We start from the raw sequence: 19,658 nt of genomic DNA on the forward strand, positions 1-19,658 counted from the left end.
ATGGAAGTAGCCTTGGAACCCATGGACTCTAAAACATTACCACATGTTTTTATCTTTAAATTGGTCTTGTTACATGTAGCCAAAGAAGAGTCAGCAGAAAGCTAAAATTCTTGCCATAAGGTAGCTAAATAGGAGATTTATAACAAGACAATGAAGGATTGATCCAATGAAGCCAAGACTATTTGATGCAAAACTCTGATTGACTATGAATTCTGCAGTCAAATTGAGCCTTGTTTAGTGTAAATTAGTGTGGCACAAAATATATGACTTTGTTTGTTTTTTAAGTTTGTGTACAGGATACTTTAGTCATTAGGGATGCTTGCATAGGTTCATGTATGTATTTGTACACAGCTTAGGTCTTAACTAATTGGATATGGAGGTCAAGGGTTTAAAACTTTCCCCCACACATGTAATTTTGACCACATACAAACTCCAAAAAAAAAAAAGGATTTACATTTCCTGACAGTACAAACAGTACATGCAAAACAGCAAAAGAATAGTGTTAAAACTGTACACTGGTTCTGAGTACATTCAAAGCCGCTTTGCCTGTCATTACACTCAGCACGCAACTTTTCTGTAAGCTGTTTTCCGTCAGCTGTCCAAGGGAATCAACACATAACACAACTTTTGCATTGTAAATGTATCTATTGATATAAACTAGAAATGGCCAATCACAGTCTAGTTAGTAGGGCTGGGTATTGATACAGATTTCCTGATTCATATATTTCAGTTCTAATGTTCCTTTTGCTTACTTATGAAATACATTTTGTACTAGCTTCTAACTAGGTACATTAAGAAAATATACATTGTACTAATTATATAGTTTTTCACCATTTTGTTCACATTTTGGCTTTTTAAAAATGAACAAATCCATGTATTCCATCAATAAATAAGATATATTTTATATATTATTTTTGTTACATGTTTATTGTTTAATTGCATAATTTTGTTTTAGTAACAAGTATTTACACTGATTTGTTGAACACATGCTAAAACCAGTACGGTCCCTTTAAGAAAACCAGCATTTCTGTAAAGAGCATCTGTAGAAGTTAACTAGAAAGGACTCGAATGTTTTAATCTCATCTATGCTATGCATGATTAGAATTAAATGTGTTTTGTTGTTGTTGTTGTTGTTGATCAACAGCTGACTGTAGAGAACAGAACAGGTATTAAAAGACACATTCAATGACAAATGGGTTGTCTGAATCTCGTTTCTGGACACAAATTATACGGAACAACTTTTACTCTCAACACGCAGTGAAAGGATTAGTGGTCGACTGATATATCGCAGAGGCCGATAAATCGGCCGATATTCTGAATTTTTTAATTATCAGCCGCCAAGGGGCCTGGGTAGCTCAGTGGTAAAAGATGCTGGTTACCACCCCTGGAGTTCGCTAGTTCAAATCCCAGTGCGTGCTGAGAGACTCCAGCCAGGTCTCCTAAGCAATTTGGTTGCTAGGGAGGGTAGAGTCACACGGGGTAACCTCTTTGTGGTCGCTATAATGTGGTTCGTTCTCGGTGGGGCGCGTGGTGAGTTGAACGTGAATGCCACGGTGGATGGCATGAAGCCTCCACATGCGCTATGTCTCCGTGGCAACGCGCTCAACAAGCCACATGATAAGATGTGCGGATTGACGGTCTCAGATGCGGAGGCAGCTGGGATTCGTCCTCCACCACCCGGATGGAGGCGAATCATTAAGCGACCACGAGGACTTAAAAGCGCATTGGGAATTGGGCATTCCAAATTGGGTGAAGAAAAAAAATTATCAGCCGACAAATTTTCGGCCGATTTGTTTCTTGAGGGCGCTGAGAATCACCTGCTTGCATGTGAAGCGACTGAGACATGTAAACGACCAGTCACGGTTCGTTTTGTTGTTACGTGCCATCATGTTACAACAATAATAGACCGGTGTGCAACACAGACTAATTTAAACGGTCCGCATATCAGAGCCGCGACAGACACGTTTCATTCTCCCTCTCTCTCCTCAACAGTTCCCTGTAACTTTTCTAATGATAAAAGGCAAATATAAATAAAACATCTATCATATACCGCCTGCAAATATGCAGATATCTAATTTAAAAAGATGTAATTCACGAACCTCACGAAAATCCAGCGTTTTCTTACCATCGAGCGCTCATCTAATATCTTCCTCTGAAGAGTGAATTCAATCAGTCAAAATCAAAAACTTCAGGATCAGGATCAAAAGTTCCTCTGATTCATAAATCATGATGGTCAGTCCGTGACAATCCAAGCAGGAGATTCAGGCCCTTTAAACTGTCAGGAGTTTCCTGTTCGCACTGGATCCGCACGAGCACGTGAGTGCAACTTCAAGGTAAAAGCGATTCACGTACGCTATAAGTAAATGTCTTATTCACTATATGTGCAATTGGTTTGATTCTGTATTTTTTTGAGAAAACACAACTGCTAACGTGGACATGCCATCCACGATTGCTGGACTACTGTGTGTACTGTTATTTCCTTCTTCCTAATATATTAACAATTTCTTCATGTGCAAATAAATTACTAAAATTTAATGACTAAACAGAAATCAGAAGAAACTGCTTTCTACCATTTAAAATACAATATTATTTTTATAGATTATTTTTATAAACTTAAAGTTTAGTGTGAAATTGAGTAAATATGGTGCCAAATAAGAGTTTATTCTTTTTTATTTATTTATTTTTTTGCAATTTTATGTTTATGTTATCTACTATATTAAATTGTGTGATATATTGGCTAGTGCTGAATCGATTAGTCGATGTAATCGACAACGTCAACAAAAGCTTTCGTTGTCAAATAGTCGTTTGATCTCATTTAACGTAACATGAGATCACATTAAACTGTAACGATGACACGCAAGAGCAGCACTGCAGTTCGCGTCTGACTGAGGAGAGGAAGAATTACACAGCTCACAATCCAGATGCACTCTAAACTTTCCAAACAGCTTCAGGTGATATAGACCACAAAGTATGAGGGAATTATAATGCAAAAATACAAAATAAGTAAATATTTTCTCTTTAAAGGAAACATCCCGGCGTTACATCTTTAATGCAGTTATATTTAATGCGTTATAGCTTTATTAAAGTTCAAATAATATGGAAGCAGATCATGTAATTAACTACAAACTCCAAAACTGGCATTTCTCTGTGCGGTCAGCATCTCTTCTATGAGTTGCACGAATGTCCCGATCTAAGGAGGAGAGATTGAAACTGCACACGGCAGAGGCACACTCTGTTGTGGGGACACTATTCCCTCGAGCGCGCACACTTAATGCAGCTAGATTATAAAGTGACGGCTTGCGACTTATTGAATCATAATATGTGTCACTGTGCATTTCTTATCATGAAGGAAATTGGCAATGCGCAGCTTTGTTAATAAAGAGAGAGTTTGTTTTTTGAGAGTTAAAGATGAAGTGAACAGAAAGGTGAGAGACGGTAGTCTTCACCCCATTACACACTGCAACAAGTTTTTGATTTGTTTTGGCTTGTTTTCCAATATATCTAAATCTCCTTTAAAACAATGTACATTGTCTTTAGCAGCTATATTGCAGAAGAAAAAATTGTTATCTGAGAATTTTGAATATAATACTAATAAATATTTTAAAATATCTAAAAATCCTTTAAAACAAAGATGAATTCACCTGAGAAGCAGCATATAAGATATTTAGACATGCTTTAGAGAATAGATCTTGAATACAAGTATATTTTGTCTTTACCGCACTCGCAGAAGTATAACCAAGTGAAAAAATACACTTACTCACACAATACACTTATATTTATCTCTTAAAGCAAGTCTAAATATCTTATATGTTGCTTCTAAAGTAAATGTATCTAGTTTGAAGGATTTTTAGACAATTTTAAATGGAAAACAAGACAAAAACACTTGATAACAATATAATTTTTTGCAGTGAATTTCTTTACTGAATTAAACTTAATAAAAATATTTTTCCCCTTTAATTCAGTGAATGTCATTTAGAGATATTTTTAAAAGATGATTTTGTCCTCTTTATTGTTAATAAGCTCATTTAATACAACATTTTAAGTCGGGGCACAAGCTGAATAATCGGTTAAGAGCTAATGATTAATCTTTGCAATAATCGCCAAATAATCATTAGATTAAACGATTATCAAAATATTTGTTAGTTGCAGTCCTAATATTGACGTTGTATCAGCCTATCGGCCACCCTGCTCTCTGGATATCGGCATCGGCCATTAAAAAAAACGATATCGGTCGATCACTAGAAATGATCTCACTGCTGAATACTCCACCACTATACTACACAAATACTGGTGAGTGAAATATGAACATTTACCAGTCAGTTGCCAAATTTATACATTTAAATCGAATAGCAAGAAATGTGGTTGCTAATGCGATTGATTTCCACAGTTTGTAGTGGAGGGCTGCGCAATTAAAGATCAAAGTTATAGATCGTTCTTGGGATTTAGAAACTGATACCGAGATCCTTCAAATGAAGATTGCGATGCATCGGAAAATCTAGATTTTTACCCATCCCAACTACTAATCAAATATCGTGATGCCATTGCTGTCAGTTAGATTTTGCATGGAGAACAAAGTCAATGGAAATTTTCAAACTGTAATCATAATATTCAAACATCATGTTTATTAAAGGTCCACCGTCCTGTTGAACTGCTAGAGGCAGTATGTTAAATTGGTTAAGCTGAATTAATTGCAGAAAACTGTGGAGAATAAGGAGGAGTAAGGAAAGGTGAATGAGGAAGAGAAGGAAAAGGAACAGGAAGAGGAAAATAAATAGGAGAAAGAGAAGGTAGAGAATAAAATAAGAAAAGGAGAACGGAAAAGGAGGAGAAAGGTAGGAAAGAGAATTAGAGGAGGAAGAGGAGAAATAAGATGAGGAGGTGGAGGAAAAAGGAGCAGGAAGAAAAGGAAAAGATGAGGAAGAGAATGATAGGAAAAGGAGGAGAAAAAGGAAGACAAGGAGGATGACAATGAAAAAGGAGAGGAAGGAGGAAGAGAAGAAAAGGACAAAGAGGAAAAGGAGTATAAGCAGGATGAAAAGGAAAAGGGGGAGGAGAAAGAAAAGGAGAAGAAAGGGAGGAGGAGGAGAAGCAGCAGCAGGAAGGCAAAGAATGGGAAGATGATAATGAAAAGAAACAGGAGGTGGAGGAAAAGGAAAAGAAATAGGAGAAAGAGAAAGTGGAGAAGAAAAGGAGGAGAAAGGGAGAAGAGGGGAGGGTGAGAAAGAGGAGGATGAGGAGAAAGAGAGGAGGATGAGGAGGAGAAAGAAGAAGGGGGAAATGAGGAAGAAAAGAAAGGAGAAAAAGAAAAAAGGGGCAGGAAGAAGAGAAGGAAGAGAAGGACAAATAGAATGTTTGAGGAGTCTCCATTGCTTCCTCGCACACACTGTAAAATACAAACATTTTATCAAAAAAAAAAAAAAAAAAAGCTGAGAGGAAACAAAATCTGTATTTCACATAGCCTATTCCAACAGTGCAGACACTCTGACAATCACAGACAGCTGGCTGCTGTCCAACTTCTGCTGGCCTCAATGAATCCCCTACTATCAACAACTATCTGTGTCACGCTGACAATCAGACCGAACAGTAGCACACATAGCAGTGCCCGCACAAACAGGCAAGCTCTGAAAAGATAAAGAATAAGTACAGTATTCCAATTAGTAACCAAAAGAAATACATAGCACACATGTCTATATAGGGGAATTGCTCAACAGGTGTTAACAGTGTCCATACATATTTTTTACTTGCTGATGTTCCTTCAAGGTTACAGAGCACTGAATCATATCTTGTGCAACATGCACACACAGTGGTGCTGGGCGATTAATTGAATTTTATTTTCAATTACAATTTTGGCTTACAACAATTATGAAAACAAGATAATCGAGATCCAATGATTATTGTGCTGCATTTCGTTTTGCAATGAAACACCCCGGTAGGGCTGCACAATTAATCGTAATTTAATCGCAATCACGATTTCTGCCTCTCACGGTTAATTAAGCATAATCGTCTGCAATATTAGTGAGCTAATAAACAGAAATTATCAGCCAGTTGAAAATTGTTGCTCATTTTTATAAAATGCTGTGTCTACAGATGATAGGTCAAATCACAAGCGCTTTTGAAGTCTATTTTCACATCACCTGACAATCACGCTCTCTTCATAAGTTTGCCACTGACCAATCACGTTTTCATTTTTGAGCACCTGCTGACATACGGAGCCGCAGATGTTTACGAGTATGTTTCTTATGTGCTTCGCTTTGATTGATATGGGGCTCGCATCAGAAAGCTGGAACATGCTGCCTTCGGAGACTGTATATGGAAGTAGGATGAAAATCAGGTGCCTTTCAAACTGTTCCGAGACCAGTCAGGGGGCGTCGCTAACGTGTGTTGACCACGCTAAAAAGCGCTTGAGATTTACCTCATAGCACATTTGTGTAATTTCAGGTATGTTTGGCCATCACAAGCATCTAAATAATCTAAAGCAAGCCCATGGCACCAGGGTTTTGTAGGTCGAGGAGAAGATAAGAGCATTTCACCACGTTTGGATGGAGCACCAGAGTCTGACAAAACTGCTGTCAACAGAAACACCACACACACATTTCCTTCAGTATTTTTTTTAACTTGAGACTGTTTAGCATTACCACTTGCTAAATTATTACAGAAATATATTCCTACTATTTATTGCAAAAATAATAATAATAAAGAATTTTTTAAAGAGAACTTAAAGAGTAAAAACCCTTAAATTGGAAGTAAAGCGTGGGCAAAACAAGAATAATTTACTTGTTTGTAGTTTTAACACCTTGTTCAACATGAGAGCTGCTGTTTAATGTAATTGTATTGTTTATTTCAGAAAAAAATATCAAAGCTGTGGCAACAGTATTTTTTTTCCCATTCACCCCATTATACACTGGAACAAAATACATTTTTGATTAGTCTTTTTTCCCGTGTTTTCCAAAATATCTAAAACTCCTTTAAAACAACATACATTTACTTTAGGAGCTATACTGCAGAAGAAAAAAAAATTATCGGAGAATGTTGAATACAATATTTAATCAGGGCTCGACATTAACGCTTGTCCCCGGACAAGTGGATTTTTGAAGGGGAAAGTGAAAGAAAATGTTACTTTCCCGACCGTACAAGCAGACTGATTAAAACGTCAATAACAAAAAAATAACTGGCTATATTTGTGATAGCCTAGGCCTGTGTCACTTTTTAGAAAGTTCATATTCTTATTCTGCTGTTGAAAATAATCCAGAGCATGTAATTTTATAATTTGCAAGTGATCTAGTAACAGCTGCGCCCTGTTTGATTGACAGGCGGTATATGTGTGTGTGCTGAACATGCACGTGTTCTGAAAATGCTCGCGCTAATGCGCACCTGAACGGCCAAATACATTTCAAAATTCTGCCAAAATGCCCGTCTTGGTGAGGTATTCATGTAAACACAGATAGTGATGTCTAAAGTGAGCGTAAACAGCAGAGAAAAAAGTCAATTTGAATTCAAATGTCGGACTTGTAAGTATAAATGTGAGCTAATAGACCTGCTGCTGTCTAGTGTGTCATTATAATAATCTAGAAAACACTCACTGCTCTTGACTGAATAACTTTAGTAGCTTTAAAAAGTATTAATGTATTATAACCATACAGTAAAGGACAGTAGAAGTTTTATGTTGCATTTAATTCTGAATGTTTCCTTGAATACTTGATAGCCTACTGCTGTTAAAAACTTTTTTTTTTCTTCTATTATTTTTAATCTATTTCTATTCATTGCTGTTTTGTATTGTTATTTTATTACTGACTGTTTACTAGACTTGAAACCATTCTTCCATAATTAACATATTAGTTAGTGTTATTATTTGTTGTGGTATTGAAGCTGGTATTGAGAATCGTCAAATGTCACTAGCGACTACTAAAATGTTGGTATTGTGATAATGTATAGCCTTTATTGTACATGATAGATCTTGCTGGAATAACATGATGAAAATTTAGATCTCGTTCCATAGAAGTGTGGGCACCCCGCTGTAAATGATGGTGGTGGAGGCTTTCCTTTATTTGACTACCATACGTGACATAAAATAATTATATGACAACAGCCTACTCCCCTACCCAGTGCAGTTTACATTTCAAGTTCAAGGAAATCCACTGTTAAAAAGACAAGTTTAATACATGCATGATGTTTCCAAAGTCAATGAGTAATCATGTTAAATAATCCTGATCTCAATATTGACCAAAATAATAGTGATTATGATCATAATCGAGCAGCCCTAACACACAGAGATATGCAAACGGAGAAAAAAAGCATAAAGCATATACAGTAAAAATTACAGAATTTAAACTTGTTACAATAAATATAAAAGGTTACAATGCTGTGTTTTTGCCATTGAAATTATGAATAATAACCCAGCACTGTTCTTCCTATTTAAGAATGTTACGGTCTTTACAGCTGTGGTTTTCAAGGACACACACGAGCACACATACGGACATATCAATATTATGCTGCCCATGTATTCATATAGCACCAGCACAATCAGACACAGCCTTGGGCCTCAAATTTGTTTTGCATAACAGCTGTCTACAGGAAAAGCCATAAACTACAGGAGTCCACACAGTACACATTGTGCTTTCACTACAGAATGCATAGAATGTGCTCAGTCATCTGACAGTGAAACACTAATGCATGCATATGTCCACTCCACACAGAGGACTTAACACAGCACCTTAAATCTACACAAATAACTTCTAAAACATATTAAACAATTTAGTGTAAGGGTATTTGCTTTATAACTCCTACAATCCCAAAATATGCATGGGCTTTGCACCAATGAAAATCATAAAATACATATTTAACACACAACACTTTCACACACTAAAAGCAGTGTTATTTTTAAAATGTTTGGAATTGGACATACAATTCACATCTGTTCTGTAATGTAGTTATTTTCCTCTCTTTAAAACACACTCTATGTTTGCTGCTAAGCACATATGGTGTTCAGCATTCCAACTCACCAGTGGTCTTCCGCAAAACAAAGGCAACCCCCCACTCTCTAGCCATACAAGACCCATTTCTATCCTTGGTCATCAGTTCAATGGTTCACAGTGGGCATTTAGATCTATTCTCGCCACTGGTGTAGTACCACGCAAGCAGAGCAGATAAGAAAGCCAATTATCCTCATGAATCCGAGGCTGAAATCAGCAGGGGGTGTTGAAGCATTAGAGCCACTGCAGTGGAAATGAATTCAGGTTAATCCAATGTGATATCTCATTTGCCAGGTGAAGTGTGTAAAGTTTTTAATGTTAAAATTAGAGCTGTCGATTTAACTTGTTAATTTAGTGAGATAAAAAATAATGCAATAAATAATGCCATCTGGCCTGTATGTAAATTCTGTAATAAAAGTATGTGTTTTCCTAACATCGGAGCAAGTCAAGCTTGCGTTGAAGTGCAACATCGTGTTTTTACGAGCTGTGTCAGCAGAGGGCAGTCAACGCACCTCAACAAACTTCACAAGCAGCGCAGCCACTGAATGAGAGCCAGTCACACAGGATGCGCTCTTGACAGCTGGATGAAGATTAACAGAATGCATCTCGAATCGTGATTTTTCAAAGATTTTCCTACTTTTAATTTGACACTGCATCCTAAAACTGCAGCGTTTATGATGCTGACAATCAGTGAGAAGCTCCAAAAGTGGCCCTCTAGCGCACATGTACATAGGCGACAATTAAAAATAGCGCAGACTGAATGCAAGAACACACAAAATTCGAAATTAATTAGTCAAAACGTTTCATTGTTTGAAAGCCCTAGTTGAAATTATACTTTTTTTTAATCCCAGTTCATTGTGCAGAGACAATCAAATAAGCTATACATCAGTTGATTTACACAGTATAAACACTGTGGCCCTTTAAAACATTGCTCTGCTTATTTGAGCAGTCCAACATGTCTCAACCAAAAGTTTGGGGCGTGATTACCTGTTTGTCCTTACAACTGTAGTGCTTGAAACCTGTTCGTAAACATTTGTTTTTTTTGGCACAGTTACTTCTGCTGACCCCAGTGACACTAGAATTGCACACTACAAACTTACACCCAAAAATGAGGGTAAAGGTAAATGTTGCAAAATTAATCACTGCCCTCTAGTTCCCACAGCTATTCATTTAAACACAAACAACAAACAGCGACCCAGTCATCTTGGCTGAACGGGGAACGGCTGGTTGTGACATGCTGGGGGACAGTAATGCCTGTGTGCATGTATGTGGTCACCAGAACTCCCCTTACGTAACAAGTGGGCCAATACACTCTCCTGCATGCTCTCATACACAGACAGACAGTGGTGTCAGATAGAATTAGCAGTCAAGCACAAAAGCAAAATTCTGCAGGCAGTTGAACTTGTTGAACTGTTCTGTTTCTATCCCATGGTTAATCAACACTAACGTTGAATCAGCATAATTAATGTCAAAGGCTGTGGAGGAGAGCTGCACGATTAATCGTTAAAATATCGTGATCTCAATTCTGACACCCACGCGATCTCATTTCTAAATGACAACGATTCTGCAATGTACATTCTCGTTGCACGCCTTTGTAAAGCGGTCAAATTAAAATTAGAAATTCACTTCAAGACATGTTTTTAAATGTTGATCTTTTAAACTTTATATGGCATCTACAAAACACAGCGCTCCTGCACGAGAAGCTGAATAAACTAAAACAAAGCAGCCAAAGATGTTTGTTCAGTACAGTGGTTTACAAACTGCAGGGTGCAGCCACGATTAGCCAGGAGGGTGCACGATTGAAACCTTGAAACCATTTTTACAAGGGAAACGTATGAAGGCCTGAAGGCCTTATTGTTTTAATTTAAATTGTTAATATTATATTTATAAAAAATATATAATTGCTTTTAATCTTTTTGTAAAATAGCAGTGTTTTAATGCATATTTGCTTACCAGTGCAACACGAACTGTTAATGAAGCTTTTTCCTACTCGTTTTGCTTTTTACTTAGCATGTGAGAAAGAAACTGTCTTGGAAAATTGAAAAATTGTCTTTGAAAATATTCCATCATCATACCTGTGCCAAGTCATTCAATGACTACAGGCCTGTAACGCTTACCTCCCTTTTTATGAAATAATTTGAGAAGAATGTGAAGGATGCTCTTCTAAATACAGTGCAGGCAAATTTGGACCCGTTCCAATTTGACTACAGGTCACGCAGGGGTGTGGACGATGTGACGGTGCAAAGACTTTTGTACAACTAGTTTTTATTGATTTCTCCTCAGCTTTTTATTGTATCCAGCCTCATATTTTAGCAGAAAGGCTAGGCAGTATCTACAGCAATGATCTTGGCATGATATGTTGGCTGATGCATTTTTTTAACTGGAAGGTCGCAACGTGTGAAGGTAAATGGTGTCTTGTCAGATGTTATTTTCTCCACCACCGGATTGCCCCAGGGGTGCTTTTATTTGTGCTATACACTAATGAGTGCCAAAGCCAATATGTGAGGCATCATATCATTAAGTGTGCCGATGATTCGGTGATCATGTCACTCATCAGTAGTGATGACCCTGATCATGGCCCTGTAGTGGAAGAATTCACTGACTGGTGTAAGTCATCCTTTTTGGACATTAATGTATAGAAAACTAAAGGGATGACAATATATTTTAGAAGGAACCTAACAGTCATATCCCCTGTAGTGTTTAATGATCAGGCTGTTGAATTTGTGCAGCAGTACAAATATCCTGGAACTGTCATTGATGACAAGTTTTACCTTCGAGTATCAGGTGGATGCTATGTGCAGAAAAGCCCATCAACGCATGTACATTTATCGTAAGCTTCAATGTTTTAATGTTGATAATACTGAAAATGTTTTATTCCTGTTTTATTGAATCTGTCCTTATGTTTTCTTTTGTCAGCTGGTACGGGTCACTTAACATTAAAAATAGAAAATGATTGCAGGGTATCATTAAAGTGTGCAGCAAAATTGCAGGCATGACCTTGAATGGCTTAACTCATCTGTACGAGGTCAGGGTTTTAAAGAAGGCCCAGTCAATTTTGGCTGATTCTAGCCACCCGCCTGTCCAAGGAGTTTAAGTTGCTTCTGTCTGGCTGCAGATATAATCTGCCAACATGTAGGACAAATAGACTTAAGAACTCATTATTCCAGCTGCCATTGGTTTTTTAAATAATTCAATGTGATTTTTTTGTGTATGTTGTATCTATTGTCCATTTATTAATGTTTGTCTGATGGTTGCGTGTTTACTGCTGACTGTACAACAAATTGCCCCTCGGGGACAATAAAGATATCCTTGACCTTGAGAGACCTATATCGTTTTTTTTTTTGTTTTTTTTTTGCAATAATAACAAGGTGCTGTTTGGTTTGTAATGTATTCGTTGTGCCCTCTTGTGGACTTAGGACATTTTACATTTATATATTTGATTTACAACTTTAATGCATTTTTGCACAGATTAAAGCAGAGAACATTTTGTCAGAACCTCTAGTTAATTGCATGTTACTTTGTTTAGTACCCTTATGTCTAGGTTTAGTAAATCACTGAAATAAGCATTTTTTCTTCAGAATCGTGATCTTTATTCTAAGCAACGAAATAAAAATAAAAAAACGTGATTCTCAATTTATCCAGAATCGTGCACCTCTACTGTGGAGGCAATGCAAAAGCATATTTTACAACTACCCAAACACAAATTCAACTCAGCATTTACCCTTACACTTTACAATTTAATTAAGAAATGACAGTAACGTAGGGCTCCAGACTACCATTTGAGAGCAGTGGCAAGTTCTACAGTTGGTGTCACCAGCACCTCAATTGGTAGCACTGGTTGGGAGCAGGACTCGAGTTGAGGGGGGATACGAGGGGATGGCATCTCCCTTGTTGCAAGAAATACCAAAAAGCATCCCACTTGTAAAACCACCATCCCCCCTTTCCATCCCCTTTCGATTAATTGTGTCATGTGTTAATTAGAACTAATCATGCAAGTAAAATATCAAATTTTCTACGTTTGATAAATAACAGACATTAAATAACGGTGATTTGCCGGTCAGAATTAGATTTCGACATGTTTAAGGTTGTCAGATTTCTATAGGTGAAATCCCCCAATCAAATCTTGACTCTTTTACAGTTTGGAAATATTCTGCCAGGGTGACACTTTAGTCATGCAATCTGTCAACTTTGAGCATGCAAGCTCCCTCTCCACGGCGAACAGACAGTGGTTTTCTGAAAGCACTGGCAGGTATGTCGGAGTTAAGCGATGGGTTGATTTGTCCTTAATAGTGTTCACATGAAAGTTACGCCACTGAAGGTAATGCAAGTTTTCAAATTTTCAAGCACTTTCAAAAATGGGCAAGAGAACAGTTCAAGGAAATATTTTGACTTTCTTTAAAAAAAAAGAGAGAGAGAGAGAACAGAAGGTAAGATATTGCTATGACAAATGTACAGATACAATATGTGCATGTTTTTAACTTTAACTTCAGGGATTCGCACATAAAACGCTTTTGTGTGTAGAACAACTTTTTTACACCACTGTTTAAACATGCTTCATAAACAGCCTCAACTTCCATTACTAGATCTGTTATTGGAGTAGAAAAAAAAATTCATGTCTGTGACAGTGAGCGAGCGATCTAGATAAAAACATTTTTCATGATCATAATGTGGATTCTTTTCACAGAATTCATCATAAAATACAATTACAGAGGGTAACAGGTGTATATTATTGCCATGTGCCCTAAGGGTCAATGAAGTGATGCTCATTTTTGTCCAGATCTATTAAATTAAAAATAAATATAAAAAAAATATTTACACAAATTTGAATTTACTTGAATACACCTCTTCTATGATGATTACATTTTCAAGTCAAGTTTATATTTTCTCCAGGGCTTAAAGTAAAATGTCATGTGGTGTCCAGGGACAGTAAAAAAGTCTCATTATAAGCTGAAATTCCTGAAAAAGACTAGTGCAGAATAATCTTTTATTGTTATTTCTTTAAAAAATTAAGCAGTGAAACGATTGTGTTTTAAAATATGATTCATATTTAAAAATGCTTTTGTCCACCAAATCAAAGTAATTGGGTGAAACTAACATGTAGGTAGATATTTTGTTGTTTATGTTGACCATAAAAAACATAAAATTGGGCGGAAACCTTTAGACCCTCAAGACTGAGCGTGAAGTTTTAAAAAACATCTTATATTTATTTTGACATTTTTATGAAAAGGCACATTTTGTTCATGTCATGTGGTGTAACCCTGAGAAAACTTGATATTTTTGATTCAAATTCATAATATATAAGTAAACTTCTTGGAAATGAATGATGAAGTTGTTTATGCTCATGTATTCAAGGTGAAAAGAAAGTATTATTATACTTTTTACTTGATGGTTACACCACATTACAATTTTAAAGTTTAAATTTTATTGTGGAAAATGCTATTAAAGGTTTTTAGAAAATGTATGAATCTAAATTGGACACAAAGATTACATTTCTGAGAACTTGACAAGTGTTTTAAACTAGATTTTTAAAAGAACAGAAATTAATAAGTGATAATATTACAAAAATAAACGCAATTACCAAAGATATTGAAATATTTTGCCCCACTGAAAAGCTAATTTGTCTGAACATTGACTGAACATGACAGACACTGATTCTGAAGTGGTATGCAGATGTAAATTTACTGGTATCGACAACAGGAATGTTATCCACATCTATAAAAAATTAAGTTAATACCTAATTTATATAGGGCTAAATTTTTCTGACAGTGCGACTGAGTTGGGACTCCTTTCATCAGGCTCTTATTGATTATAGTTCAGTTATCTCTTTAAAGGCAAACAAAACCAGTAATATTTTTCTACAATCATAGCCCTTTTCCACTGACATGGGGCGGGTTCCTGGGCCGGTGTGAATTCTCGAACTGTTCCGTGCATTTCCACAGCAGAAAGGGCCCTTCCGGTGTGGAAAAACTGGTTCCGCACTGACCCCAAAAGCTTGCTGGTCTTTACGCAGGAACCATTTACGTCAGGGGCCGGAGGGCGGGATAATGTTTAGTCACCAGGTAAAGATTTCCAAACAACAACAGTAGCTACCGTCTGCAGCAAGGAGCACTTCTTTACTCGAAAACAACAATAAAAAAAAAAAGTCTAGATTAAAAGTCAAGATTAAAATTACATATAAAAATCAGACATCAAAAGCGTTCAGGAAACATGGAGAAAACGAGTGTTCTACTTCCGATATGGTCTTCTACAGCGATCCGTGAAAACTAGAGAGCTCGCAAAGGACAAAAATAGTCTCAGAAGAGATACAGCAGGAAATAATGCATCGGATAATTGACCAAATAATAAACACATTTTTAAAAACTAAATAAAATAAAAAAAGAGAGACCATAAGTAGAACCTAAGAAAAAGCAGCAGTGGAGGGAGCAATGATCTCTTGGACTCTGTCCTCAGACACCGAACGAGGCATTGAATTCAGCCAGTAACGCTAGAGACAAACACAGAATCGCTGGTGTCCTCTGTAGCTGATCTCGATAAGTTATTCGATTTTCCAACTTTGTTAGCTTTTTCTCTTCTCATCTTATTTTGTGCATTATTTTGTTCAGTAAGGGGACTACACTTAGGAAGATCACAGCTATCTGTCAAGTACACCGGTGGGATTCTCAATCAAAATGTAAACATAATATTAGCCTATATGCTTATGACAAAAATCCAAATATAACCATCTGCTACACCAATGCTAATAACGATTCACTGTTACAGTTTATAGTACTTAACAAGTTAAGCCACATTCAAAAAGTTCATATAGTAAATAGTTACGTTAAGCCAAGCGCACACTACCTGTCTGTCATATTGAGCGTAGATGTCATCTCAGACATGTCTCGTTGAGCAATGTAATGTAACGTTGGACTGCATTTCTCTGTATGTTTAAATATGTCCTCAAAAACAGAAGCAAAAGCTGTACTCAAACACTGTGATGCGCCATGTTTGTTTGTGGGCAGGTGAGGTAGTCACGTAAAACTATTATGTAGCCACGTAGCCCATTACGTCACAATTCGGTTCTCTAGTCAGTGGAAAAGCACGGCCGGTTTACGATAGGCTCCAGAATACCCCAGCCATGAACCAGCCGAGCACAGGTGCGGCACGAGAACCATCGCCATTTCGGTGGAAAAGCCCTATCAGAGAGCATTAGAAGAGAACAGATTTTACACAGAAGGAAAACTAGCTTTGTCCATAATTCACAAAGGTCCAGGCTTTAAGGCCCTTGATTCTATTTTGCATTTGCCCTTTATAAATCATGTGTATATTTTTTAAACTTCCACAGTTGTAACAAAAATGAATGATATTCCATTTATGCCATTCATGGTATGCAAAAAAAAGGACGCCAGTTCAGATATGAGTGAGAAATGTGAAGTTTCTGAGGGTAGGGTGAGCTGTTCGAATTCAAGTTCTAGACAGAACTGGTTTGGTCAAAGGGAAACAACCTTAAGGCAAACTACACTATATACAGTAACTTTGTCATTTGAGACAAGTTAAGACCAAGCTTGTGACTTGTAATGTTGATCATAACTTTAGTTTAGAACATAGTGAAATATGGATCACAATTACTTAAGGACAGAGAAAGGCACTAACAAACATGTTCATTTATCAGCTAGAAACTAAAACTACATTAAACAAATGGTTTGCTTTAGGAGAAACCAGCTGTGGGTGTCATAACAAATAAAAACTTTGTCAGTAATTAACTTTATTCAATCAGTTCCAAGTTCTACACAATATATTGGAAAAATCCAATGTCTATGTCTGAATCTTTTAAAAGGACCTCTCATTCTTTCTTTGTTCTTGTGCAAAGGGAACAACGTGTTCCCTTTCCATGGGGGGAGGATATCTGACAAGATGCATACCTCAAAACAACTCACCAACACATAAACTGCACTTACTAGATGATCTTTATTCATAATAAACCATTAAAAGTGTGCGGGAAAAGGTTTAATAACATAAATGATGCGCATGTTGTCCTGTCCCGGCAGATTTAAAGTGCGTTTTAACTACTCTTATATCAATTTAATGAAACTCTCCTGCTCTAAGGCAAACTTTTATTAGAAAGTAAACGCTGAAAGTTGTAGACTACTGCAAAATTAAGTTTTAACAAGTCATTAATGCAGCCAATGCATGCATTGCCGTTGTTAACATGAAACATGTAGCCGAGGATGGAAGATTTCAAACCAAAGACATAACAGCCAATTAAACTGCTCAAAACTAACAGTACATCTACAATTATAGTGCATGCGTATCGATACACACTTAATGGCATCAGTTACTGTAAATTAACACTTAGAAATGATAAAACCAGAAAGTAAACAAGTTTGGTCAAGCACGCACGCTCATTTTTATTATTATTTTTTTTTATACCAAATATTTGCCTCACCTGAAGTCGCGTGCACATTTTAATCGTTACACCTCCAACGATATAATGCAACATTTTAGGACAACGTCTCAAATTCTTCCACTCCTTGCAACATGTAACATTATGAGAGATGCGAGAGGAAACATCGATCATTTAATATCTAAAACATTTATCTAAATAAGATTCATCCTCCCCACACTGGGCCGTGCCAGTTCAGTTTGCCTTCGCATCACTCATTTACAAGCGAGATCAAACAATCGACAGTGCGTGCGACTGGAGGAAAACTGTTGACTCACCTTAACTCTGCTGACGATGTGATTTTTCTGTGTATTATATTTTCCTTTGAGCGATTTTTTTAATCAGTACCCAATATAAGCACGGTGCCTCCGTTGTTGTTAAGCGTGATCTCAGGGGCGCGCACAACGCTGCGCGCGCACCCGTGCAGCTGAGGGATCTACGGGATGAGCGAGGTCTCATACGTAACATCTCCTGATAAAAGTAAAGGATTTGAGGGGATTACCATGTGTTTCATGTTTAAGTTAGTGTCACGACTCACGAGAAGCAACTAAGCTCTCATTTATCCAAGCATCACATCAATTACAATTCCTCATTGCGACACAATAAGCAGATGCTTTAAGTGCTGGTGAACAAGAAAGATCAAATTAAGTATGCCAATGTCACGAAAGTCATGAAACTGTTGCAGTGCATTAGATAAGAAAAGGCCAGCTTGCACAGTGTCATATGTGGTATGTGACCTGAAGAAGAGGATATATATGTTTGACATCGGATGGGGTAAAAATAGCCGCCAGCCTTTCCCATTGGCCATCAGGCTTGAGTCTGTCTGTCTGTCGATCGGTCTGCCTGTCTGTCTGTCACCCTTTTATCTATCTATCTATCTATCTATCTATCTATCTATCTATCTATCTATCTATCTGTCTGTCTGTCTGTCACTCTTTTATCTATCTATCTGTCTGTCTGTCTGTCTGTCTGTCTGTCTGTCTGTCTGTCTATCTATCTATCTATCTATCTATCTGTCTGTCTGTCTGTCTGTCTATCTATCTATCTGTCTGTCTGTCTATCTATCTATCTATCTGTCTGTCTGTCTGTCTATCTATCTATCTGTCTGTCTGTCTATCTATCTATCTTTCTGTCTGTCTGTCTGTCTGTCACTCTTTTATCTATCTATCTATCTATCTATCTATCTATCTATCTGTCTGTCTGTCTGTCACTCTTTTATCTATCTATCTATCTATCTATCTTAGCACTTAGCACTCTCTTATCCTCTGATGAAGGCTGAAATATCAGGTATCTTTTAAAGATCATTTTATTTACAAAACCAGGTATGATATATAGGCGAAACAAAACATACCCTAGCAGTTCGTTTTAAACAACATTTATATCAGGTGTGTCACCAGGAGCCGGGCAAAATATTATATTCTCATTTTTGAGAGCATTCAGTTGCAAACCTTAAGATTTCAGGCCTAGAAAGTAATCGACTGTGATTAACCCGAGAAGGAGGTGTACTGGATAAAAAAAAATGAAGAACAATACAACTAAAAGATTTAAACCAAAGATATTAATTAATTATTAGAATATAGTTTTAGAATGATTTTGGGAAGGCTTCTGGCTAATTTTAACCTTACCCTTTATTTCTGATATTATACATTTTTAGTCTGGGATTCTATCCCTATACCGACCCTTTATATCTTTAATAGTCCCTTGTCATAAGAATAATGTTTAGGGACTTTAATTTTGAAAAGGATATATATATATATATATATATATATATATATATATATATATATATATATATATATATATATATATATATGTGTGTGTGTGTGTGTGTGTGTGTGTGTGTGTGTATATATACAGGGTTGGGGAGTAACAGAATACATGTAACAGGATTACGTATTTAAAATACAAAATATAAGTAACTGTATTCCACTACAGTTACAATTTAAATCATTGGTAATTAGAATACAGTTACATTCAAAATTTAATAAAAATGTAATTTAGAGAAGGACCATGTACAGCTTTTGATGGAGTAGAGGTGGCTGGACATCAGAGAGATACATCTTTTCATTGAATCACCTGACCACCAGCTAAAGGAGGGCACTGTAGATGACTAAATGACAGCATGTCTTATTTATATTTTCAAATGATAAAGAGAGTACAATGAACAAGTCTGGAAATGTGGGCATTTATATGTACAATGAATGAATTAAAGTGATAAGAAATAAAATATTTAACCTCTATGCTATATCTGTGGTCCATGATATGATCAC

At 36.7% G+C, this 19,658-nt stretch overlaps 1 protein-coding gene across 2 annotated transcripts in view; it reads right to left on the reverse strand.

Moving 5' to 3' along the window:
* LOC127431269 (soluble lamin-associated protein of 75 kDa-like) overlaps nt 1-17,786 on the reverse strand; it is a 35,594-nt gene extending 17,808 nt beyond the window's left edge. Inside the window, exon 1 of one of the 2 annotated variants that reach the window (XM_051681644.1) lies at nt 17,667-17,786. Coding sequence is in view for 1 of the 2 variants with exons in the window: in XM_051681643.1 (XP_051537603.1) it covers nt 9,000-9,072 (73 nt within the window). In the remaining variant the exon portion in view is untranslated. Of the gene's footprint in view, nt 1-8,999; nt 9,126-17,666 lie in introns of those variants that run through there. The other variant, XM_051681643.1, reaches the window with a different exon arrangement.
* Between the last annotated feature and the right edge of the window lie 1,872 nt (nt 17,787-19,658).

The sequence above is a fragment of the Myxocyprinus asiaticus genome, chromosome 40 (genome assembly GCF_019703515.2).
Source record: "Myxocyprinus asiaticus isolate MX2 ecotype Aquarium Trade chromosome 40, UBuf_Myxa_2, whole genome shotgun sequence".
Lineage (NCBI taxonomy): Eukaryota > Metazoa > Chordata > Actinopteri > Cypriniformes > Catostomidae > Myxocyprinus > Myxocyprinus asiaticus.